Below are 27,377 nucleotides of genomic sequence, written 5' to 3'. Positions count from 1 at the left end.
CGATTTCACACTCATGTTGGACTTTCTCCATAATAAAGGCAGGGTGCTATATTTGTGGAGCATACCGCATGGATGGTCAAATTGATTATGTGCACGTGCCATATGACAAAGGAATTCCCCATGTCAAACACTAATTTTAATTTTAATGCTAGGACCAAAGTCATTAGGATACACAACCACCAAGATAAACATGACTTAACACGCTAAATTTGAGGGTGAATCGTGGAGATGGTTTAAGAAATGCAAAATTAGGATTAGTCTGACTCTAGAAAACACCCTTCAAATTTCAAATCTAAAGTTTCAATTTGAATCTAATCGGTGGGATATCTTTCACAAGGAATTGGCGGAAAACATGGTTTTTGCTTTATATCATATAGAACACTAATATACAACATCAAGACTTGCATGTATATACCATGCATACCAGCCTTCATCCTGAACCAGGATCACGAACTCCAAGCAAATATGAAGAGCATGGATAGAATTTATACCTTCTAGCAAATACCATAGCAGCAGGCATGTATAAGAGCTGACACAGGAAAATAAGAATATAGAATTCTACGAAACCAGAAATTCAATACTGTCAGATGTATAATAGCTGACATATGAATACAGATCTTTTATTTCTCCTAATTTAATCAGCATGATTTACAACCAGCAAGTTATCATGTTGCTTCCTTTCTTGTTTTTTTGGGTACAAAATTCCTTTCTTCAAATATAACAAATAAAGATAGAACACAAAAGGAAATCAACCCAGACAAAGACGACGTACAAGCGGCTAGGGAAATGGTTGGATAGATTAATTGTAAAGATTTATTTGATTTTTCTCACACCTTTTGTATTATGATTTGCATGTGCGGACCCATCCCATGAACCATGTACGATGTTCAGATTGAACTACTTGATTATTTCCTTGAAAACCAAACTAACTTTACAATCATTGTCACACAAAATATCCTAATAATCCTATCCAAACATCCCACATGGGATGGCCCCACCCCATAAATCTACTATAAATAGGAATGAGGATAAATCAAATAAAGTTTTTTTTTTTTTTTTTTTCCCTTTGAAACTCATTGGATGATCAAGTCATTTTTCTGATGATGACAGTCAAATCAGAATTTTCACGAAAGGTATAATTACATCTCCCCAACGAAATCTCATGGAAGAAAATGGAAGTTTTCTACTCATAATTGATCAAGTGAATCACCACAAGCAAATATTCATTTTTTCCCCATTAAAAAAAGAAAATAGTTTTCAAAATTGTTATGATCTAGATAACCACTACTATAAACTATATTAATTTTACTATTATCAAAGTAAATGGCTAGAAAATGGATCAGCTGCTCGTACGATCACCTGGTTATACGAGTCAACATCCAACATCTGTCCTTTTTATTTTCAAATATACCCCTTTTTATCCTTGTAATGATAAAAGGAAGGACAAGTGTTGGATGCTGACTTGTACGACCAGGTGATCGTACGAGCAGCAGATCCTATCTCACTGGCTATGCCAACTATAACCTTAAATGCACGTTATACGACCGACCCATTTACCCTCCTTACCCTCCTTGCCTAAGGAGAGTAAGGTGGGGGTCATGGATTTAGTTCTCAATATCAATATCAATATCGATATTGGTCTCCGTTGATACCGATCTGATCCAGATCTGTATCGGAGAGGATAAGTAGGAATTAGTCACTTTTGCCCCTTGCTTTTCAAAAAAAATACTTTTTTTTTTTACTGTTTTACCTTTGAAATGATACGGGTAACCGATCCAAATTGGTCAAGGATTAGGGATCGATCTCAACCGATACTGATATAATATAGCCAATACAATAGTGATACTTGAAACCATGGTGGGGGTTCTTTACACTAAGAAAATGAAGAGGGTGTGGGCTCATCAGCTTCGTTAGATAGGATGTTCCTTGTTTACCCGTATAGGGGGGATTAGGAAATTCTTGTGTATATTTTAAATAAGAGATGTGCTCAGTGTAACCAATAATGATTGCACATAACATCATTATACATAATTTATCCTTCTCCGTACAATAAGGCCAGTCTTGTTCATCCTGTAGGAGTATAAATGGTAATGCAACTTTTTTTTACCATAAAATCATAACTACCCTTTGTCTTATATGATACACATCAGATGGTGATAGACTCCGTATAACCATGCAAACTTACACCAAAAATATACATTTAGAATAACATGATACAAATATATTCCCACGGCTAACAACTCATGTCGGCGAACATACAAAACCTAATGACCCATCCCATCTAAGTCCATAGTCAATGGGCCGTTTCCCAAATCCAAATATCATTGATAATGCTTTCCCTTGGAGGGAAATTAGTTATAAGTTGAAATGACAGGGATGTTGTTTTCTTGACTTAACTCATGTATTTATATATCCTTAAGAGATAAAGAGACAATTTATTTGAAGCCAAATGCTAGCGTGCCTCGTTGGACCTTGCCGGTAGAGTGCAAGTTCCCTGGAGGTCTCAAGTTCAAGCCTCCCCCACCCCATTGTATTACTAAAAAAAAGAAAAAAAAAAAAAAAGAAAGAAAGAAAGAAAAAAGTGAGAATTTTTTTTGAAAACCCTATGGGATTAGAGAATAAAAAATTTACCAATTCTACATGACAAGAGTCGAGCCCAAAGTTTTAAAAATCAATTCAGAATCAATAGAATCAACAAATTCTATACTTAATAAGTTTGATAGAGTTGGAACAAGTACAAACCACTCTCGAAATTTTTGAACAAGACCAATGGAGACTAATCTAACACCAAATTTCGAATCTTAAACCTTGGTAGAGGCCCTTACATGCCACCATGAAGGGTAATCTCAAGCCTACCTTACAGTCCTTACCTATAGCCAAATGCCATGCCCAATCCATTTCTCCCCTCTCCCCACTTTTAAATTCTAACAAACACCTCTTAAAGGTTATGTAGAGGGAAAACCCCTTCGAGCAAAGATGCTTTTGTATTAAGATATTCTCCGTGTAATTATGCATGGTTACACTGAGCTGTCACCATTTGACGTGGACCATATAAAACAAAGGGCAATTAAAAAACCTGATAACATTGCAATTTTTTTATATTATCATTTATACTTCTTACAGGATAAAGAAAATTGTCTCCCATTGTATGAAAAAAGACAAATTTGGTATGTAAACAATGGATGCTTTTTGAAGAATCAAATAAGCATACAAATGGAAGACACCTACTAGTGATATTGGTTAGAATCCTACCAGTACAGTGTAGACGTTCCAGGAGGTCACGGGTTTGACTCTCTTGTCTTCACCGTATACTTTAAGGCACACCTCTCTCTCTCTCTCTCTCTCTCTCTCTCTCTCTCTCTCTCTCTCTCTCTCTCTCTATATATATATATATATATATATATATAGTAGTCAAAGTCCGAAGTGTCAAGTAGAATTTAAAAAAAGGGGGTTGAGGGGATTATCTATATGCAATAATGGTGGCAATAAAGAGGAGTGACAAAAGCACCCCAAAGTAGTTGAAGAAAGTATAATCACTCAAAGGTCGGAGATTTTTTTTCCTTTTGATATGAAGGGAATAAGGGGACAAAGTGAAGACAAGAGACTCGAATCCGAGACTTCCTAGGAGCCTACACTCTACCAACAAGTCTCCTAACTGTCATCTATCATCTATCTTCAATTAAATGCAATTTTAGTAAATGGTTTTGCTTGGTGTAACTACAGTTGGTTACACTGAGTCTAAGGACCTTAACGAGTTTGAATCTCAATCTAATAAGGGAGTGTCTTGGATAATAAAAATGTGAGCCTCATTAATGGTGTTTTGTCTTTTATACAAAAAAGTTTTGTCTTTTTTATGCCACATAGAATGGTAACAATTAGGTCACATATATATTTACATTGAGATTAAACTTTTAAATAATTATTTGATATCTTATTATAGATTATTATTATTTTCTTTTGTTATTCTAATTGAATGAACAATAGTTTTATTAACGATGGTGACACAGTGAGACTAACACCAACTTTTCTTATTACTATTATCATCCTACGTGGCATAGAAAAGATAAAACCCTTTTGCATATAAGACAAAACACATTAATAAGAATAAAATTTTAACTACACAAAAACTCCCTATTTGTATAAAGATTCTAATAAAAAGGTTTACTCTTGATGTAACCAACTGTAATTATATCAAGCAAAACGCATGAAAATTTACATATATAAAGGAAAAACTAAGCTTTTTTATTTTATGATAGGAAAAGAAAAAGCTAGGTGACAACTAAATAGGTTACAAACAGGCATGAATCCCTCCTTAATCGTTGCCCAACATAATTTTAAGTATCGATATCGGATCTAAAAATCAGTATCGGCATCATATGCATCAGCATATCATTAGTATCGAGCAAAAAGTAACTGCTTTTTCATTTGCAGCCGATTGCGATCGATGCTATCCGATATGTATCAGTATCATCAGCCGTGATCGATACCAGATCCGATACCGTGAACTACAATTATGGTGCCCAAAAAACAAACGCCAATCCAATGGGATTGGTTATGGGGAAAACAGCACTAATAGTACGAAGCTAAAGTAAGTGACGCAGACAGCCAAGCACAAACAAATTAATATAACGGAACACCTCTTGCCAGGCAATCACAGCAACGTGAACCCAATTCAACGTACAGTTTTGATTTCATTTTTCCCATAACGCATTAACACCAATGCCCTAAATTACCGAAAACTAACGATGTGAATTTGAAATCAAAACTATTTATCAAAATCAAATCTAAACTATTTATCGAAATCGTAAAATTGTTTAATAAATGGTTCGTTTATGGTTTCAAGTTTCAAGCCGATTAGCTAAACGGGTTAAAACAGAGCCGTTTAACCCATGGTTTCAAACCGAATTGAAATCGTAAAAATCAAATCGTTTAAACTGTTAAAAACGATCTAATTAATCAGTTTAAAGATTAAATAAGGTGATTGCAAAATATCATTAGTATCTCTTTTGATTCAAAGATTGAGTGCTACAAGCTTGTAAGTAATTCTAAAGGTAATTTGCTCATTGTTTGGAATGCCGATTAAATTAATCCAACACACTAAATAGAATGTATATTGATAAAAATATAATTTTTGCTTATACCATAGCATATTAAATATATATTTTTCAATATTATAACACATTATTTGGGGGGAGTGGAGAAGAAGAAAATTCTTATTGTAAGCATTACTTACTAACTTATCAGATGCACTTGAGACTATTTTTTATCAAAATATTTTCTTTTGCTTAGTTGTTTGATTGTTTTAACAAACACATAATGGTATGCATTTCACATTCTCAAGATTGAATCGTTTATTGTCAAAAGCAAATTTTAGTAAACATACGAATAAACTAACAAAACGATTGCTAACCGTTTAGAAACCATATGGAATAAATCGAAACTGAAATCGTTTAAAATCATGAAACCAAAACCATTTAAAAACCGTGCAAATCGAAACCATTTCCTAAATGGTTATGATTTCAGAAGTGTAATCGTTTAGTAAATGATGCAATTATGATTTCAACCAAAATAACCAAAATATATGTGAATTGAATCAAATCGAACCATTTAAACCGAATAGGAACCAACTAACACCCTTGCCGAAAATTCCCTTCAACTGCACGTTATCTCTGACAGGTCGTGTCACAGGTGGGGCACACCAATTATGTTTCGAGTAATAGTTAAAGAATTTCGTGCCCCATGGGCTATAGCGATATCTACTATGAAGCGCGTTGGTTACCTTTTAACGTAGACGTATATCGGGGAAACGTACGGTAGGACAGGTGGACATCGAAAAGCGTGTAAACGTGTGGGTAGTGTGGGATCAGTAGAGGTACGTACCAGCCAGTGAGCCAGGAAGCGAAAGGGCCCCAATAGTAGCCGCTGAGCTTTGCGCTCCAATAGTAAAGGCCCCCGGAGGTCGGGAAGGAAGAGCAGATCTCGGCCATGGAGAGACCTACGATGAGGGTGAAGAAGCCAGCGATTGGCCATCCGTAGACCATTGTCAACGTCCCCCCGAACGTCAGGCCGGTTGAACGTGGTCGTCAGACCAGTGATCACCGAAATGATGGAGAATGTCACAGAGAAATTCGAGATAGCACTGTGGAGAAGACAGAATCAACTACTCTTAGCTCGGAAAGTAAAATGGAACAGAACTGCCATCTAGGATCTCAGATCAAGCTCCAATTTATGAAAAAAAAAAGGGCTAAAATGAAGATCTAGTTTCTCCAACAATGGCGAAGGAAAGATCAAAACATTTTCTAGTTTATATACGACGAACAGAGCTAAATTACAAAATCTAGCTAGAAAATGATCTAGAAGAAACTCAACTCCAAGGGAAGATCAAAATCCTTTTCCTATTTCACTCTACATAAGACGAACACAGTTAAATTTCAAAGTTAAAAAAATACCTAGAAAATGGTCTACAAGAAACTCAACACCATTATACCACGCAGTTGGACCCCATTTTTTCGAAGGAATGCAGAATCATAAGAGGGGAGGAAAATTAAAGACGTACCTGAGGCTTCGACTGAGCTCTTGCTTGTAGCCGAGCTGCTTCAACCGAGAATCATCATATTTAACGGTATCGTCGTCTTGGAGAGGAAAATAAGGAGATCCGTCATGGACTAGTTCTGAAATCCTAATTTCAGACTCCATCTCCTCTCCCATGTAAATCCCCAACCGTTTGTGTTCCAACTTCTACTACTACTCTACGAGAGACTCTGCCTCTGCTTTCCGTCCCTTTTAAACAGCTTTATCTGCAACCGCCAGAGAAGTTCAGAATCTAGACCTGAAGGTCAAAAGGAATTTCACTATCCTCTACTCCACTTCAAACGTCAAAGAGGGTAAAGTTAAACAATAGAGCTTTGAAGAGTAGTTGATAGGAAAAAGGGTATCCGTAACGGAAGGCTTTTTTTTTTTTTGGTCCCCCATTAGTGGCCATTATTGTGCCTTTCGGAGTTAAGCCTATTATAATATGAGAGGGTAATCCTTAAGAGAAGAGATACCTCAAAAGCTGTAGTCTGCTGCTGTCAACTGAACGCCGGTAACTTTGAGGACCGCTATGACCGTCAGGTTGAAGTATGGAAACGATTACGGTCACAACTTTTTGAGTTAAAGGCTTAAACCCCCTCAAAAAAAAAAAAAAATCTTAATTCACCTACTCGGTATAACAATATTTTTCTTAGCTATAAGAGAAAATTGCATTATCACCCCTGAACAATGGTCCTTATTCAATGCCACCCCCTGAACTTTTTAAAATAACACAGACATCCCCTATAGATTTAAAAAATAACAAATCCATCTCTACTGTTAGCCATCTCTATTAAGTGATGAAAAAACTATTAGTTTTTTCGTAAAATGGCCAAAAGACCCCCCACTTAATGTGACATTACTAACCTACCCTTGACAGATCTTCTACAATCAACTTGTGAAGAAGGGGCTCCGGTGATCTGCATCTATCGATTGATGATGCTGCCCTCCGGGGATGGAGAAGACATCTTTGACGGCAAGGAGGAAGGGGAGTTTAGTATGATGCTGGGGGATAGGAATGTAGCCATCTACGGAATCTGTGAGCTCATAGATTTTTTCAACCCACTGGTTATCCCTTCTCTTGATGACAGGATTGGCCATGAGGGCTTCTAGGGCTAGAAGCGTCGAACCTGAGATAATGGGAACATCGTCACCGGGGAACTCATAGGAGGAGAGTAGCTCACGAATCTCCAACTTGACGAGCTGGAGAAGCTCCTCATCATTGACATGGTCTTGCTTGTTGAGGAAAACAACCATATTGAGGACGCCGACCTGCTTGGCGAGAAGGATGTGCTCCTTGGTCTGGGGCATAGGGCCATCAACGCCGCCGGAAATGACAAGGATGGCACCGTCCATTTGAGCGGCACCGGTAATCATGTTCTTGATGTAATCAACATGTCCGGGGCAGTCGACGTGAGCATAGTGGCGATTCTCTGTCTATGGCATGCTCCTCAGGGGCAATATAGATCTCATCATACTTCTTGGGGGCACTGTTACCGACAACGGCCAATGCCATGGTGAGGGTGGTCTTGCCGTGGTCGACATGCCCTATGGTATTAATATTGATATGGGTTTCTTGTGCTCAAGCTTACCCCTAGCAGTGCAAACCATGAAGGAGCGGTGGCTCCTCCTAGTCTCGGTTGCTGCCATAGAAGTCAACCAGAGGATGCTGGAGGGATTGGTGAAGGAGGTGAGGCTAGGTGCTGCTTTACTTGCAAGGGTTCTACTGTTAGGGTGAGCTCTCCCATTAGACAGGAAAATAATTAGTCGTACAAGCAGAATTAGATGAAGAAGTGGTGGAAGAGGCGGCAGTAAAGAGAAGCCTTGATGAAGCTGGGGATTCAGTAGCAGCCATAGCAGTAGAAGAAATAGCCATGGAAGCTAATTAGATTTTCTTTTGCCACTATAAGGCTCAAGCTCCTCTCGCTTGTGAATGTTAGCGAGAGATGCAAGAAATAGGGGAGAGCAGAGAAGTAGAGAAGTAGAAGAAGAAGCTTAGTTTATCCATCGATTAGCAACTTCCACAACTCCGTATTGTCATTCATGACCATCAATTGAAGATCATAAATGTTGTAATCCAAGAGATTAGCCATGGCCGCTCTCATAGAAGACTTACCCGTTCCGGGAGGCCCGTACAACAAGGTCATACACACGAACCTTCGTTGGAGGGCGGCAGCAGCAACCGATAGTTGTAGATCACCGCAGCCCCTTCTTTCACAAAATCGTAGCAACTGTCTAAAGAAGAAATTGTTTGAGTTGATTGTAGAAGATGTGTCAAGGGGAGGTTAGTAATGTCACATTAAGTGGGGGCGTATTTTGGCCATTTTACAAAAAAAACTAATAGTTTTTTCATCACTTAATAGAGATGGCTAATGGCAGGGATGAATTTGTTATTTTTTAAATTTATAGGGGATATCTATGTCATTTCAAAAAGTCCAGGAGGTGATAATGTAATTTTCTATATAAATAAACCCAATTTAGCCCTTGCTTGATTCTATGGCAGGTTTGGCCAAACTTACTCCCTAGTTACACCAATCATCCTAGTACCTCCACAATTAGATAAGCTTACTTTGAAAACATGCAAAACGAGAGTGGTTGAAAAAAATATATATTCTCAAGGTGCCTAGGTGAGACGCAGGTTTGAGTCTTGACAGTAGACACTTGGTGGAAAAATTGGTAAAGGTTAGAAGAGCATCTCAATGAATCCTATGAAAGTGAAATGAGAGTGGTTTTGGGTAGGAAGATCCTCATTTTTTGCGTTTGCACAAGTGTTGTTTTGAGAATTAAAAAAAAGAGATTTGATCCACAGTCGTTGAACTAGAATAGGACACACGGTGCATGTAGATAGAGAATTGGTAGAGAATTAGCGATGAAAAATTAGAAACGAACCCAACAAATTCGTGAAAATGGAGTCTACATAGGTTTCAACCCTTTTTAAGAGAGATTTTTACAATAATTGTGGGCGAAGCGTAACTTCATCTCCATGATTTTGGATTGTGGTTTAGGTTTGGAGAATGGCATGGGGTTTCACCATTTCGATGGCTGGGAACTTGGATACACACCCTAACACTTAGGTGTGCACCCCAGGAGCTCCCAATCATAGCATATGCATTACGCTCACAACACGTTTGGAGAGGATCTGAATCCTCGCCGATTAACCTGAGATGTGTTTTGAATGAAAAAAACTTTCTTTTTATTTATTTATCTATTTATTTGGTGTATATATATATATATATATATTTTTTTTTTATGAGATACAAAATATTTTTGATGAAATAGCAATTCCTAGCCCTTGGATGCACATTAGATTTCGAACGCGATTGGAGAGGATCTAAATCCTCATCTAATAACCTGAGACATGTTTTTAATGCAATGACATTCTTTTCTATAATGAGAAACAACATACTTTTATTGAAATATGAAAACTAAGATTGATCTTTTTTTTTTTTCTTTTTTTCCTTTTTTTTAATAGGATAATTAAGGTGAATCTTGAATCTCGATCCGGAACAACTAATCTCTATATTAGAAATCCATTTTAAAAGCTTGTTATTACAAGTTGTGTTTTTCTTTTTTTTCTTTTTTGATAAATTGCTATTAAAAAGGATCGAACTAATGGCATATAACAGTCATAACCCTTATGTTTTTTTAGTGTAGGCCTATATAAACCTTAATTATATGAGTGGTAAAACTGTAAAAGGAAACGTTCAACACCATAAAATTTATATATATGTGACTTTATAAAGGCACTTGGTGATTGACCGTTGCCCATCCTAGTTTTCCTCCTCATCATGCACTACATTCTAGAGATAATTAAACTGAAAATTATTGGGTAAGAAAATTAATGGAAAATCAATCTTGTCTTTTTAGGGTTTACGGTTTTTTATTGGATTACTATTGTCATCTTGATTTTTTATTGGGTTCAATCTGATTTCCAAAATCAATCAATACAATTGGTCAGTTTGGTATGATTTTGATTTGCATTAGTCTATAAACCCCAACCAAAAATCAAATCAAAAATTAATTTAGTCCGATTTGATCTGGAATGAACTCGTAAGTCCAAATAGAGTAGAACTTGAACGCTTATTTTTCATATGAGAAGTGTTTCCTCCAAAGAAGGACGGTTAATGAATGCCAATTGAAACGAGCAAGGAAACATATACAGAGGAGTTGATGGGATGCTTTTGCTTCACCCACCAAAAAAAAATGGACATAGAGCTTTCACTCCTATGCCACTCCAGTTATATTCGTATAATCTCAACACTTCTCTTCTCTCCCCCCACCCACTTCACCCTCTCCCCCTTTCTATTTACTTTCCTCGTGATGTCATGACCATGCTAGTATTGTTAGAAACATTCACCGATAAGATTTGGAGAATCTCTCTAAAGATTTTGTGGTCCACAGTCCACAAAGAAAATAGAAAGCCAAAGTCAAACCACAAAAAGTGTTACTACTTTTTAAAGTCCTCAAACACCACAATTCAAAATTATTGAAAGGCGAGTCGAAACCACACAAATTGTTAAGGTTAATTTTATATTTTCTTTCTATAAGATAACAAAAAGTAAACCAACCAAACCAGAATGGTGTCTACTCCAAACCGTGCGTTTGACCGGCGGATTGGGTCTGTTTCTCACATGCTCTAATGTCTTAATTAAGTATGAGAATTTTAATTAATGGATTTGCTAAACTGAATGCAGTTTTGTCAATATATTATTTCATCTCTCTCTCTCTCACACAATTTAGCTACGGTTTTAAAACATGAAAGCAAATGAGGGTATTGACCAATACAATATCGGTATCTGCAGCACCTGATATTATTAATACAGTAAAATAAACCATTTGAGATCGAATGGGCCTAATTTATCCAATCTATATTGGTATCAATCGAGATCAATACACATATCATGTCTTATACGTATGATTTTGAACTTACATTTTTTTTTTTAATAGATTTTGGACTTATATTTTAACCACACACAACAAATGCAATAATCAATTGATGATTTTAGGTGTCGGTGTCATATTGGTATCGCCGGTAATCAATATTCATTGGTCTAGACAATATTCATTACTAATATAATAATGACACTATAGTGGTGGTATTAGAACGAGGAAGGGTTAAACAATCCAACAAACCAAAGCGTTTGTATTTAATCTAAAAGATAAAACGATTTAATTAATCCAAGTATGACCGATCCATCTAGTATCTTGTAATTATTATCATATTTTAAATTTTGCTCTTTTCATTGTATTGCTAGGGAGATCAATTCTAGGGATGACTCTATCAAAAGCATGTATGACTTCATAGTTGGTGGAACCTGGATGCTTCCGCCTTCACGCTCTAATGAATAAATTTCTTTTTACCAAAAAAATTCATAAAATGGTAAAACTAGGCCATTCATTAAGTTAAATACATGCAAACAATTCTACATACACATTCATAGAATAATTAAAGCTTAGTATTATCGTTCAAAACCATCAGAAATAGGAAGATGAAACTTCTTCATCGTCCCAAAAACAAGAAGGAACCCAGAAATAAGACCCTAACATTTTTTTTTTTTTTTTTTTAAATCTAAGTTGGAAATTGAAGAAGATCAAGTAATTATGAAGACAAAAATTAAAGTTACTTAAAATTTAACGAGTAGCAACCAATTCACGAGAAGCTAGCAGTGAGTTGAAGATGTGAAGAGCAAGTCTCTGATCAAATTCATTACTGTCATACTTAGAAATCTGTGGAATGGGTCGGCTTCTGGGGATCCTCTTTCCACCAAAAACACTGTTGTCTGAGTAGCCACCGACGTTGCCTGCAAAACCAAGCATCATATTTATATAACCATCTCTAAGCTTTCTCCACATCTTCATGGGATACTTCATTTTCAGCTGCAGCTTTGGTATTGCTCTTATCCTCCATGATGAACGTCTTCGACTACTGTACCCTCCCAACCTCAACACCCTTATGTTCTTCTTGACATTGAATCCATCTTTAAGTCGACTATATGATCTCCTACTCCAATATCTCTTCAAGCTCCCATAAACTGGAATTGAAGTCATGTCCATCTTCTTCTTCTTGAGATTAAGAGAGAGAGAGAGAGAGAGAGAGAGAGAGAGAGCTAGAGAGAGAGAGAAAGAGAGACAATGAAGCACCAGAAGAGAGCAGCTTAACTTGATGACTACAGAAAGGCATCAAGAAACGCTTTATAGGAAAAGAAAAGGGTGGATTTAATAATACATATCAGCCCCTTGTGTCAATAAAGTCGGTCTTACCAAGTTGCCATTAATTATTAATGGGATGAGAGAGAGAGAGAGAGAGAGAGTGTGTATGTGTGTGTGCGTGTGTGGTGAAAGTCCATCCAGGTTTCTGAAAACTCAACTGGTGTTCATACCTGTGATGGGTTTTTCTTTGAGCATCTTCTGGAACTTTAAATCTTGACTTTTCTTAAATAAATAATATCCACTTTTTTCACAGTTAAGCAAAAAAGTTGGTGTATACCAAGTTATTTGTGTATGATGGGTTGAAATTTCTACGGTTCGACTTGGAACACCATTGCCGCATATATTTGGATTCCCATTAGCAGAATAGGATTAGCAACAGTTAATCTACTATGAATTTTATCAATATCTGATTTAGTTGTTTGAATATTTCCATTAGCATAATAGGATTAACAATGCTTAATCTACTATGAATTTTATTAATATTTGATTTATTGTTTTGATTCCATTAATAGAATAGGATTAACAACACTTAATCCTTACTATGAATTACTATTCTGTGGGGAAAATCTTGTTGTAATACAAGTTGGTGAAAAAATTTGTAACCTTATTTTTTATCTCCATAGCTTATTTTAGTTGATTGAAATTGCGATCAACGATTCTAGAGTGCACTTTTATTTAATCATGCTATATATTAAAATTGAATCCTTTAATATAACTAGATACATCTTTTACTTGAGGATCCCAACCACACCAACATGAGACACAAGAAGATAGTTCTTAATTTCTTATGATAACTTTAACAGTGCTGTAATATATTGGTCTTACTTGAGCATCCCCCCAGTGATATTTTTACTTTGAGTTAGATGTTATATGTTATAGTTTTATTTTTTGCTAACGACGGTATCCAGGCCTTTGGCCTGACTAGTCCCACGAGTCCATACTGACCCCATAGTTATATGGACCAGGTCATATTGAAATTGACTGAAAACCATTCAACTTTCAACGAAAGCAGTGAAGAGTACTAAGCATCCCATGTGAGTGGCCCCAAAAAGATAAGAGGAATTGTATTTAGAACACTGTTTTCCTCCCTGGCCAACTTGGCTAGCCCCTTGGGAATATTATATGATATTGATGAGAATTGGTTCTAATTAGTTTCCATTCATTAAATATTAATTAGCAATGCACAAGTATACTGTATTTTTTTTTTTTTAAATAAAAATCGTTTAAGTTGAATAGGTCAATCAGGATGATGGTTTGAAACTTCCGATTACTGGTGAAATACACTTAGATTAATCTACCAAGAAATTTAGAAATATTTGATTTAGGTGACCAAGTCGAATAGTGTAAATCGACTATACATTGCAGAAATATTTTACTTAAATAACTATGTTAACTTTTAATGATTAGTGAATTGAATTTTTCTTAATGCTTTATTTGTTTTTAAGGCAAAAGCGAGGGAAAATGTAGATAAAAGTAGTACAAAAGGATTGAAATTTAACATTTACCCAATTTTTCCTTGAAAACAAATGGAATCATCAAAATCAAATTCTCATTTTGATACTCTTCAAAATGTTTGACTTTGTTAGCTGGGGGGGGTTTAAGTATAGATTATATTGAATATTTGTAAATAAGGTAACCTAGATATATCTTTTATTTTTTTTCTTCAGGGTGAAAGGTAATAAGGATGATGATGCCATTTCATCGCCCACATCACCTTCACCTGCCACACAGAATCCTTCTAAGTCTGTTCGTCTTCCAAATGTATTCCTTCAATTCTCTCTTTCTAAATGTACCATTTTCATTCTCTACAACTGTATCACAATGTAAACTTTGTACAATTCTTCATTATATAAGAAAACTTTCTTTTCTCTAGTGGATAAAAAGCCTCCACACTTCGTTTATATAAGGGAATGACTCATACATAGACTAAGGGAATACTTTGTTATCTTATGCATGATTTCATTAGCTAAAGCATGAGAAGTTTAGGAGATGGGGGCATAGTTTCTTGGGGTTATACCATAAAGATTCCAAACAAAATGCATTAATTGTATATCTTTTAACCGTAGAATTTGACTTTTAAAAGCCCATGTAGAAACCCTAGAAGCATGCATGGACTAACCCCTTTTCCTCTCTGAGGTTAGGCATCTCTGTCTCACTATTAACAATTGGTGACAATAGATGAGTGTTACTGTGAAGTCTACATCTTAGTATCATACATTTCTTTTTTCCTTTTTAAAGATTATTAAATTTAACAAATTTAGATTTATACATGATGAAGGAACCCACAAAGGAAAGAGAGAACCCATAGGACCACTTAAGTAAAATTAATGAGCAATAGTTGTGGATTACCAGTTTAAGGAACAAAGTTTATTGAGTTAATGATAAATAAATTCAGAATGATGATGATATCCTTTTTCATTTATTAGGCTTACATCCCCTAAGAAGGAGACAACTTACCTATAAATTTCAAAACATCATTAAAAAGAAGATAAGAAAGACCTATACATTTCAAATGGGAGATGCCCTCAAGCATCTGGTACTGTTCTCACAAGCCAACAAGTGTCCTACCATACTATATGACTTTTTGAAGGAGCTTCTACTCATGATGGAAACATCTAACAAAGAAAATTAAGGCGCCCTATGAATTATGAAACTAAGGTTCGGTGTATGTATCTGTTTCACGCCTTGTGTTAGTGTCAAAGTGTCAGTTTCATTGAGTTTCAAAATTTGTGGATACCTAGGAAATCCATCTTTGTTTTCATAAGAAATTTTTAGTCCACACAAGAAATATTCTTATTCATCAGCGGCTCTGGAAAATTTTCTCCTAAATTTATTATCGAAAATCCTAAGCCTTAATTTAGGTGAGTCACCGGAATTAGGTAAAAAATATCATGAGCTTTGAAGTCTCACGGGTTCTTGTTTGAATTTAGTCCAAGTCTTCCCGAGTTGCTTATGACTTAGTATTATTATCGAAGTCAGTAAAAACTAGTCGAGTTCGATGATCTTCCTTCCCTTATTTTTACTATTGAGACTAATCATTTATATGAATTTTAATTCTAGTTTTTTCCATTGAATGAACAACCAAATTTCATAAATGGGACTTTCTTATTCTCTCATCTTTTTCAAAAATTGTCTATATTTTTAATGATTTATGTATATTTCTTGTATTTTAAAAAGATGAATAATTTCATTATTACAAAGGTATGCTATTTTTCAAAAATCACAAAGCGTCTATTATGCCACACGGACATATGATATCCATACCATCAATTAGATAGAGAGGATTCCTTACCAAAAAAAAATATTATAATAATAATAATAATTAGATAAAGAGGGCATGGTCTAGAGTAGCCACGTGCCAAATTTCAAAGCCTAACTCAATCGTCCCATTTGTGTTAGCACACATCCAATATATGCCATTTCATGTGTACCAATACTCTAGATATTACTATGCACTTTCCCAACTCTTAAGTGAAAAAAATAATTTACAATAAAAATAATGTAAAATTAAATAACTTAAAATTTGTCTTATGATTTTGTAAAACATCACCTTTTCATTGTTGAATAGATAATCCGTTGAAAAAAAAAATGATTCTATTACGTACCAGGTTTAGATGGGCTATTATGTAGTTCATGTGTGGTTAATGGGTAATTATTGTATAGTTATTTACAATAGTTATCTAGTAATTAATGGAGTAGTGGAGTTATATAATGGGATAATACGTGGGTAGTAGGTATCATGGTATACGGATAACTACTTGTAAATTTGTAACTAATTTAATTTATAAACTAGACTTACAAAGGAATGAAAAAGAAGAAAAAAATTATCAATTTCATTTCCTATATTTTCTCTATGGCCAACTTTTCTATTTTATCTTTAATATTTTTCTATTTTCTCTTTTCCTACTAATTATCTCTCTTCCGTTACATATTAGATTCCCTTGAGTCACCAAGCTTTTTTTTAGAATAAATTAACTTTAAAACCCCTGATTTTTTAATAAAAACATGCTAGAAAAATATATTTAACAAGTTAATTCAAAATAAATAAATAAAGTTGAAAATACAATTATTTGATGGAAAAAGCTAATATGTGGTCGGTCAAAGAATTGACTAGCATGCAACATTCAAGTTTAAAGGGGGCCACAAGTATTATATCCAACAACAGTGGGAGTGGGACTTTGAAACCACACTTGGCATCGTAAGTTCATACAAAAACTAAATAAAATTTGGACACATTCAGACTTTCATAAGCATTAAAAGCAAAGAAAGTCCTAGAAAAAACCATTTAGGAAAGTCCAACGGTGCATGACCGCCACATGAATATCATGAATATTCTGATCCAAAAGTAAAACCTACTTGACTACAAACACCTTTAATTCAATTCCTTAAGCCAGATGGCTGAGGAATGATGACTAATGTTGCCATTCCACCGGTCTGATCTAAATTCTTATTTTCTTCTTGTGTTTTTTTCCATTGGCAATGGTGGGTGGTGGGGAACTCGGGGTTGGGGAGATGGAAGCTTAAAAGGGTTTCACCGTTTAATAAATGCCGTTTTAAAGTCTGGATTGCATCGCCAAAACACCCGACACTTCTAAAATTTGGGCTGCTGGATTCCTGGGTCTCAAAATCGATCTTCTTAATAACAGTTCTTTCTCTTCAGTTTTTATGTATTTTTTCAATTTTAATATTATCTTAAAAAATAATTGATTCCCTTTTTCATTGTATTCATTATAACGTGCTATCATATTTAGCAATATAGGAACAATATAGGAACCAGGTCCTCTATGAAAAATCACAAATCCAACCCATATTATATTCTTAAACTGGTGGATTTTGGACCTCTCTATATTATCAATGATGAACAAAAGGTGACCAGACAACCTCACCAGTCTACCCCAAAAAACTAATCTACCTGTTACCCCGAATTCTATCTTGCTATGCACTGGGATAATTGATTCTTAAAAAATATATCGAGTTGGGTTACAGTCTTAATATCAAAAAAGAAATTGTCCCTTACTCCATTCTAACTATATTTTGATAGAAAATGATAAAGGCAAAGAGTCTCCTATATGGGATAACAAAAGCAATGAAAAGTGGATGGAGGCTGATGAGATTTGAACTGACATAGGGGAATTAAGGAATTTTCGGGGAACCAATTATGTTAGCCATTGGCCATGGACTGCAGCCCCTCTTTTGCTGACTACTGATCATTTTTATCAAGGCCTAATCTATGTATTATGCCTAATAACAACATCATCCTTAAGCTTAAGGGTGTTAATCGGTTCAGTTTAAATGGTTCAATTTGGTTTGGTTCACATACTTTTTATTAAACGGTTGCACTTTCTAAAACCGTAACCATTTAGTAAACGATTTCGGTTTCCACGTTTTTTAAACGGTTTCAGTTTCACAGTTTTAAATTGTTTCGATTTTGATTTATTTCATACGGTTTATAAACGGCTAGTAATCGGTTTGCTAGTTTATTTGCATGTTTACTAAAATTTGCTTTTGGTGATAAACGATTCAATCTTGAGAATGTGAAATGCAAACCATTATGTTTTGTTAAAATAACTAAACAACTAAGCAAAAGAAAATATTTTGATAGAAAATAGTTTCAAGCGCATCTAACAAGTAAGCAAGTAATTTACAGCAGGGATTTTCTTTCTCCCCCCCCACCCCCAAATAATGTATTATAATATTAGAAAATATATGTTTAATATGTCATGGTATAAGTAAAAATTGCATTTTTATCAATATACGTTCTACTTAATGCATTGGATTAATTCAATCGGCATTCCAAACAATGAGCAAGCTACCTCTAAAATTACTTACAAGCTTGTAGCACTCAATCTTTGAATCAAAAGAGATTAATGACATTTTGCAACCACCTTATTTAATCTTTAAACGGGTTAATCGGATCAGTTTTCACGGTTTCAAACTTTCAATTCGGTTTGAAACCACGGGTTAAATGGCACGGTTCGATTTCAACATGTTTAGCTAATCGGTCTAAAACTTGAAACCATAACCAAACCATTTACTAAATGGTTTTGTGGTTTCGATTTAAACGGCTCAATTCGATTTCGATAAGCAATTTTGGTTTCAATGTAAACGGCTCGATTTGGTTTCGATGAACCCTAATTATTTGTTAAACTCTTTAACTAACTACTAATATATGTTTTTCCTCTTTTCATTAAAAAACAGAAATAAACAAAAACAAAATCCTACTTTCTTTCTTTTTTTCTTTTTTTCTTTTTTTTTTTATAAAAAAATGGAAATTTTATTTATCTGAACATGAAAAACACATAAAACAAAACTATCGTTCACATCACCAACATGGCTTTCCTAACTAAGGAGTCGGCTACTATGTTACTCTGTCTAACAACTTTTGCTTAATTCAGTTCAACTGAAACAAGACTCAAAACCTGAATTTTCTAACTATGCTACCTAGTAAGGGTTTAGGAGCCCTAAACCATCTAGTCTCTTATTTCCTCTTCCCTTTCCCAAAACTTATCATTATATAAATAAATATAAATGGGATTCTTTGTGCCACCCACTTAGGAAGGGATTCTGCACTTCCAATCATTATTGTGCCACAAAGGATAAGTGATGTAACTATTCCGATCACTAGAAACAGAGGACATGGTCTCAATTAATCATGTAAAAACAACACAGCCTAATTCAATCAATTCCCTCATGTATTGGCACGCATGGCAAACGTATTGATACCCCATTGCTGTACATCATTTTTAACTGTGCAAGGGCCCACTAGAAGCCATACAAATGACCCACGAAGCAATCAAAAAAGCCAAAGATGGCCACATCCTTCTTCAAAAATAGGAAAGATACTAACAGTTCTATGACTTGGATGCCATCAAGGCACTGACCAAGTCCCTAAAACACCCCCAGGGGAAAGTTCCAACCAGCAGCAAGGTAACTGCTGGAACAGCAGACTTGATCCACTTACAATAGTCCTGATATTCTCCAAGCTCTATCATGCCACTTGGCACACTTGGGCTGAACTGATAGAAGGAACCTTTTTTTTTTTTTTTGGTAAAAAGAGACTTTATTAACCGCGAGGGAACAACATTCCATCCGAATCAGCAAACAAAGCGGTAGAAAGGAAAGAGGAGAGGGGATGATCGAAAACACACAAGGGACACTGCTCATAAGCTGCTAGAGAAGCGAGGGCATCCGCCACGTTGTTTCCTTCGCGCAGAGTGTGAACGAAAGATGCTGTCTGGAATCTCGAGAAGAGAGTGAAACAGTCTTCAATGATTGTCGTGATGCGCCAGGGGCAGGACAGAGAGCGGCGTTGGAGAAGCTGAATGACCAAGAGGTTATCACTCTCGACAAGGATGGATCGATGACCCAAATCTGCAGCCCAGATGAGGGTGAAGCCGGTTGCCAAAGCCTCAGCAACAAGTGCATAAGTGATACGCTCAAATTAGTCACCCAGTGAGATAAAGGCATGTGGCATCCCAGGTAGGGACACGTGGCACCCAACCGAGGGATATCCACCACGACCAAGACTCCGGAGATCAGAAGAAGGGGGAGGCTTGAGTCCCCCTCAACGAAGAGTGGCGCGCGAAGGACTCTAACTACGTAAGGAGGAGGGGATACCCGAATAGGGAATATTCCCCTCGCAGGTAGGAAGACATATCCTAGTAGGACTCGGAAATGGGGTAATCCTATAAGAAGGAATCCTAAAAGACAGAACGGGTAAGTCAATACTCTCACACCATTATTCCTGTGAAAATACTGTTCTGCCGGTCTCTAACTTGGGCGTCGGAGGACTAATCCCGGAGACACCTCCGGGCCTCTACCTTTTGTGCTTGTTCAGGATCGGCACTCAACCTCACATAGATTCTCAACAGTAACAGATTGACGCTGACTATGTGAAACGACAGAGTAATGGTGGGGAAAACCTACAATCGTAAGAAAACAAGAGCAGCGCCGAGTATAAATATGAATGAGGGGGAACCTGTAGAATCTCTCCCCCCCCCCTTGGCGAACGTATGTGAAGAATGGGGAAACAATGATAGGGAAGGCTCTGCAAGGGACCACCGCTCGATCGGATATTCGATGCGTAGAGACAGTAATCCTCCACCCCTTCCCTGGGCATAGGATTATGTGACTAGGGAGCAGTTCAACGCCCTTCAGGAGAAGTATGATAGAATGGTTGAGGTAATGAAGGAGGTCTCCAAGGTCGTCTCTCAGAAGACCGGTGGGGCAACGCAAGGCTCCCATGTCCACTAGAGCGAGCTCAAGATGAAGACCGGAGTAGCTCAGGGTCGATAAGGTCCGATCAGAATCCCCGAAGCCGAGCAACAAGGGAAAGCCCTGCACCTAAAGAAAGGACGCAGCATGCCACAGGGGCTAGGCATAAGGAATCGCACCAAGGAGACGCTCAGAGACATGAAGACCCAGGGTTGAAGCAGATGATCCTAGACCTGAAGGACGAGATCTGAAAGGTAACAGAAAATCAGACGGAAACTCACGAATCGGACCTCACTAATGACACAGCTCTAGTTGATGAGGTCATGAGGGATCCGCTCCCGATTGGTTTTCGTCTGCCCAAATACGACACCTACTACGGGTCTGGGGACCCCGTCGATCATCTAGAAGGTTTCAAGGTCGCGATGCAATTCCATCGAGTCTCGAAAAACATCATGTGTCGCACCTTGCCTTTGACGTTCAGCGAAACAGCAAGGCTATGGTACAACCGCCTGTCGACGAAATCAATTCACAGCTTCAGTGATTTGGGTTACTTCTTCGTGAAGGGATTCTCCAGTAGACAACCCCTTCAAAAGATCACATTGAATCTGACTAACGTCAAACAGCATGAAGGAGAGTCACTGCGAAACTACATGAAGCGCTTCCAGCAGGAGAAGATCACGATCAGAGGTCTGGACAGGAAAGAAGAGTTCACAACCCTGTTGGGAGGTGTCAAAGATAAAGAGCTAAAAAGGTCTTTGGCGAAGCACACACCGAGGAACCTAACTGAGTTAAGGGCTCGGTGTGATAAGTATATTCAGATGGAAGAAACCCTCCAGGCTGAAGAAGAAGCTGAAGGGAAGGCGGAGAGGAAAAGGACCTTAAAAGGTGAGGATAAGCCTCCTAAAGGCAAAAGACGAAAGTTCGAACATGATCAAACACCCAGTTCGCCGAAGAAGTTTGAAAGATATGCACCCCTAAACCGGAGACGGATGGATGTGCTAATGCAGATAAAAGACATCTCAGATGCCAGGGCCATGAAGTGGCTGGGGAAGATGAGACGACATCCTGAGAGGTGCAACATGGACAAATATTACCAATTTCACAGAGACCACGGCCACAACACCGAAGATTGTTGGCACCTGAATGGGGAAATAGAAGGGATGATCCAAAGAGGATATCTGGGCTGATTTGTAGACCACGAAAAGGAAGATGCCCAAGACGGCAATGACCGCAGGGACAACCGCCAAAGGGATGGAAGAGGCAATCGTGATAGAAGGGGCCAGCCCATAGAGGCAACCAGGAACGACAAAGGGACCGGACACCCGAGGAAGCTGACCATCAACCCTAGGATGATTATAAAAGCCCAACCAGGGTTAAAGCAACTATCAGTCGAGGCTTGGCCGCTGGAGAAAGTTCCATCTCGACCAGGAAAGCGAAGGCCTATGCGAAAAGCGTACACATGGCCGAATGGTCAAATAAGAGGGCAAAGATCAGGACGGTTATCTCCTTCTCTGATGATGATCTGGAAGGGGTGCAGACGCCACATGACGATGCTCTGGTAGTCACCATGATCCTAGCCGATTGTAGAGTAAAAAGGATCTTGGTGAATAACGACAGCTCAGCTGATATCCTGTTCCTCGAAGCTTTCTAGAAGATGGGCCTAGACAGAGAAAAGTTGAAGAAGGTCGAACACCCGTTGTAAGGGTTCTCGAGTGCCCCGTCAGAGTAGAGGGGTCGGTCGAGTTACTAGTAAGGGCCGACACCAAAGACCACCAAGTAACAGTCATGATCAACTTCCTAGTAGTGGACATCACCACGGCATACAACGCCATACTGGGGAGAGTTGGCTTAAACCTGGTAAAGGCCGTCGTCTCCACACCACATCTCAAGATGAAGTTTCCAACCAAGAACGGAGTCGACGAGTGTCGAGGTGATCAGGAGGCATCCCGAAAGTGCTACGCCACCACCTTATGGGGAAAAGAAAAGGCAGGCGAGGCGCTCCCGATAGAAAATCTGTGAGATTATACTAGTTATCAGAGGGGGGGAACAGCCAAAAGAACTGATACAAATTGACGTCGAAGAAGGGGATAACACTCCAATTCCAGGTTGGGGCCTTAATGCCAAGGCAACAACGAGAAAAGCACATCTCGTTCCTCCGAGACAACTCTGATGTCTTCGCCTGGTCAACCTCAGACATGCCTGGAATAGCCCGAGAGGTAATAGAGCATCGTATAAGTGTCGACTCGACTAAGAAGCCGATACAGCAGAAGAAGATGACCTTCACCCCTAAGAGACAGTAGAAGATAGATGAGGAGATGGAGAAGTTACGAAAGGCCAAGTTCATCCGCGAAATCCAATACCCCGAATGGATATCCAATGTGGTTACGGTCCCAAAGGCAAACGGGAAGTGGAGGATCTACATCGACTTCACGGATTTAAATAAGGCTTGCCCAAAGGACAGCTACCCCCTGTCGAAGATAGACCTTCTCATCAATGCCACTTCAGGACATGAGGCACTGAGCTTCATGGATGTGTATTCAGGGTACAATCAGATTAAGATGTGTGAGGCCGATGTCCCGAAGACATCGTTCCTAACTGAGGGGGGGCTATACTGCTATGAAGTAATGCGCTTCGGGCTAAAAACTGCAGGGGCCACTTACCAAAGGTTAGTGAACAAGATCTTCAAGGGCATGATCAGCAAGACCATAGAGGTGTACATGGATGACATGCTTGTGAGAAGTCTGAAGGTAGAACACCATATCCGAGACTTAGATAAGGCATTCCAAGTACTGAGGGAATACGACATAAAGCTGAACCCAACGAAGTGCGCATTCGAAGTAGCATCGGGGAAGTTCCTTGGCTTCATCATCTCGGAGAGGGATCAAAGCCAACCCGATAAAAATACAAGCCATTCGAGATATGAGATCACCGCAAAATGTGAAGCAAGTCCAAGAGTTGACTGGCAGAGTCACCGCTCTAGAATGGTTCATGTCTCGATCAGCTGACAAGTGCTTTCCTTTCTTCAAAGCCTTAAAGGGATCTAAAAAGTTCGAATGGATGGAGGAATTTGAGAAATCCTTCGAACATCTGAAGGAGTACTTAGCGACACCCCTGCTACTGACGAAGCCAAACACCGGGGATACCTTGCAGTTATACCTAGTTGTATCGGCAGTGGTGATAATCGCGATACTGATAAAGGAAGAAGGAAGACAACAACAGTCAATATACTACGTTAGCCGAACCCTTTTGGACGTAGAAACAAGATACAAAAAGATGGAGAAGGTGGCATACGCTCTGGTGATAGCGGCAAGAAAGCTAACTCTATTTTCAATCACACGGTATGCATGCTCACGGATCAACCCCTGAAGAAGATACTGCAGAGGTTGGATACATTCAGCCGCCTGGTAAACTGGCAATAGAATTGGGAGAATTTGACATCCAATACAAATCGAGAACCGTGATAAAAGCACAAGCCCTAGTCGACTTCATAGCTGAGACAACGCTCTCAGATGAACCCCAGAAGTTTGTCGAGGCTCAGGCAGAAAAGACTTGGACATTGTATGTGGATGGTGCATCCAATCGAGCGGGAAGCGACGTAGGGATCATACTAGCCAGCCTCAAAGGATTCAAGATCGAGTACGCCTTATGGTTAGACTTCAGTGCCTCCAACAATGAAGCTGAGTATGAAGCACTGATAGCCAGAATTAATCTAGCGCGGGCTTTGATGGTACAAGAGTTGGTGGTACACAGTGACTGACAGCTCGTGGTGCGACAAGTGAATAGAGACTATGAAGCCAAGGAACAAAGGATGGCCGAATACTTGAAGGCGGTGCGAGAGAAAGTGGCAGCCTTCAAGGAGTTCGAGGTAAGGTAGGTGCCGCTGGCAGAGAATGCCAACGCAGATGCATTGTCGCAGTTGGCCACCTCTGACTTCACAGACCTTGGACGATCGATCTATTTTGAAGTGTTACCTCAACCAAGCACCAAAAGTGCCTAAGAGGTGTTACCCATAGGTGAGAACGACCCTAGCTAGATGGATGCTATAATAAGGTACTTTAAGGAGCGCTCCCCGAAGACAAGGACGAAGCGAGGAAGGTACGAATGCGGTCAACACGGTTCCTATTGAAGGATGAGACATTGTACAAGATAGGGTTCACCACACCATACCTTGAGTGCCTAAATCTTGTTGATGCCGAATATGCACTTTGAGAAGTACACAAAGGGATATGTGACTACCATCTGAGAGCCCGGGCCTTGGCCCACAAAGTACTGAGGCAGGGCCTATTCTGGCCGACCATGAGCAAAGATGCAGAGGAGTTGGTCAGGAAGTGTATTAAGTGTCAAATGGTCACCCCTGTCCCTAGGCAGCACGCTACAAGCTTTTCTCCCTATCAAGCCCGATACCATTTGCCATGTGGGGAATGGACATCTTGGGCATGTTCCCCCTAGCCACGTGGTAAAGAAAGTTTGTTGTGGTGGTGGTGGACTACTTCACAAAGTGGGCAGAAGCCGAAGCTCTGGCTACGATATCCGAAGGAGTATAAGGGACTTCTTCGAGAGGGTGGTGGTCTATCGATTCGGGATCCCCCAGGTGGTGGTAACAGATAATGGAACTCAATTCACTAACCTAACTTTTGACTCGTTTTGTGAAGCCCTCGGCATCGACCACAGGAAAACATCCGTTGGTTACCCATCGACCAACGGGTTAACGGAGGTAACCAATCGCACCTTGCTTCAAGGAATAAAGAAAAGGCTAGATGATGCCAAGGGGTTATGGGCAGAAGAGCTACACGGCATCCTTTGGGCTTACCCCATAACTGAAAGGTCCACCATCGGAGAAACACCCTTCAATTTAACTTACGGCACCAAAGATGTGCTCCCAGTAGAGGTAGGAGCCACAACCCATTGATTTCAGTACTACGATGAAGAAGAAAACGACAAAGGGCTTCGAGCTAATCTGGACCTCCTGAATGAAGTGTGAGAAGCGTCACGAAAAAGGATCGCAGCCTACCAACAGAAGGTTGCGAGGCATTACAATGTAAAAATCTGAAGGAACGAGTTCAACGTGGGTGACCTCGTCCTAAGAAGGGCGGAGGTCGGACCCGAAGCATCAAGGAAAGTTATCTCCAAATTGGGAAGGGCCTTACAGAGTCACCAGGATAATACGACCAGGGTCCTATCACCTGGAGACAATGGGGGGAGAAAGGGTACCCCGATCATAGAACTTTAAGAAAATTCTACCAGTAGTAATAACGTGCCTAGTTGTAGTAGCGTACACATTTACTTAGTTTTTTTTTTCAATTCTTAAGCACTTTCAATTTGTAGTTCTCCATATTAAGCTTTTCAGAGGATTTTCATTTCAAAATATATAAGCTGGTTTACTGCAATTGTTTCCTGATATTGGCTATGAAACGTACATCCTTTGGTCAGGTGCCCAGGCCAAGGCCGAGCTGGCATGACCGAAGTAATACCCCTCGGTTGGGAGCTCAGGCCGAAGCCGAGCTTACCTGACCGATGGGACACCCCTTGGTTGGGAGCTCAGGTCAAGGCCAAGCTAACCTGACCAAAGGTCTATCCCACGGTTGAGAGCTCAAGCCGAAGCTGAGCTTACCTAACCGACGGGACACCCCTTGGTTGGGATCTCAGGCCAAGGCCAAGCTAACCTGACCAAATGTCTCTCCCTCGGTCTGGTGGCTAAGGTCAAGGCCGAGCAGACTTGACCAAAGGGACCCCCCTCAGTTGGGGGCTCGGGCAAGGCCGAGCATGCCTAATTGAAGGTCCACTCAAAGTCACAAGAGGGCCACCAATAGCGCCCCTCATCCTTCGGTCATAAAGGAACCGCCTGTGGTTGGGGCTAAAGGAAAACACTACTTAAGAGAATTACGTAGGAGCTTCGGCCTTTATGCTCCCACCATCGAACCAACAACCCATCAGGGCTGATCCTTGTACTTAAGGTTGGCTGTCACTTGGCAAAATCACTTGCATAAGAGCTTCAGCTTTCATACCGCCAAAGACCTATGACAATCCTTTGGGTTTGAAATTAATCATCCGGTTTGCAAAAAAATAATAATAAAGGGGGCGAGAATACAAGGAAATCTGAAGAAAGAAAGAAAGTGTTCCATTCATCAAAGAGGCCCGAAGGCCAAAATTACATAAAAAGGCCTAAAGGCCAAAGTTGAAAAAAAAAGAGACCCGAAGGCCAAAAAGTAATCAAAAAGATCTAGACATCTCAAGGTGCTTCGGTCGGGAGAATGGCTACGCTATCAACAGTGCCAGGGACACTCGGTCTGAACCATCACGACCAGGAGTAAGGGGGACTTTGCGGGGCCTCTGGACCTCCTCCTCGTCACCACTCTCCTCGATCTCGGTCACCTAAGTGGCCA

General features: G+C 39.0%; 2 protein-coding genes and 1 pseudogene across 4 annotated transcripts; all 3 read right to left on the bottom strand.

The window, feature by feature from the left end:
* Positions 1 to 284: 284 nt before the first annotated feature.
* Positions 285 to 6,953, bottom strand: LOC122079850. 3 transcript variants are annotated; one of them, XM_042646602.1, is made up of 3 exons: positions 6,557 to 6,947; positions 5,881 to 6,139; positions 285 to 529 (listed from the first exon to the last, which is right to left on the bottom strand). In XM_042646602.1, exons 1-3 carry the CDS (start codon positions 6,706 to 6,708, stop codon positions 431 to 433), a joined length of 510 nt encoding a protein of 169 aa, XP_042502536.1. In that variant the 5' UTR covers positions 6,709 to 6,947; the 3' UTR covers positions 285 to 430. The 3 variants fall into 3 exon arrangements, with proteins under 3 accessions (XP_042502536.1, XP_042502535.1, XP_042502537.1); XM_042646601.1 differs by lacking the exon at positions 285 to 529 and adding an exon at positions 694 to 3,027 and having other exon boundaries at positions 6,557 to 6,953; XM_042646603.1 differs by lacking the exon at positions 285 to 529 and adding an exon at positions 694 to 3,076 and having other exon boundaries at positions 6,557 to 6,940.
* Positions 6,954 to 7,461: 508 nt separating this feature from the next.
* Positions 7,462 to 8,446, bottom strand: LOC122079605 (annotated as a pseudogene).
* Positions 8,447 to 12,201: 3,755 nt separating this feature from the next.
* Positions 12,202 to 12,618, bottom strand: LOC122079603. The gene has a single exon (XM_042646208.1). It carries the CDS (start codon positions 12,616 to 12,618, stop codon positions 12,202 to 12,204), a length of 417 nt encoding a protein of 138 aa, XP_042502142.1.
* Positions 12,619 to 27,377: the final 14,759 nt, after the last annotated feature.

This window comes from Macadamia integrifolia, chromosome 5, assembly GCF_013358625.1.
Source record: "Macadamia integrifolia cultivar HAES 741 chromosome 5, SCU_Mint_v3, whole genome shotgun sequence".
Classification (NCBI taxonomy): domain Eukaryota; kingdom Viridiplantae; phylum Streptophyta; class Magnoliopsida; order Proteales; family Proteaceae; genus Macadamia; species Macadamia integrifolia.
This window is presented reverse-complemented; position numbering and strand designations above follow the sequence as displayed.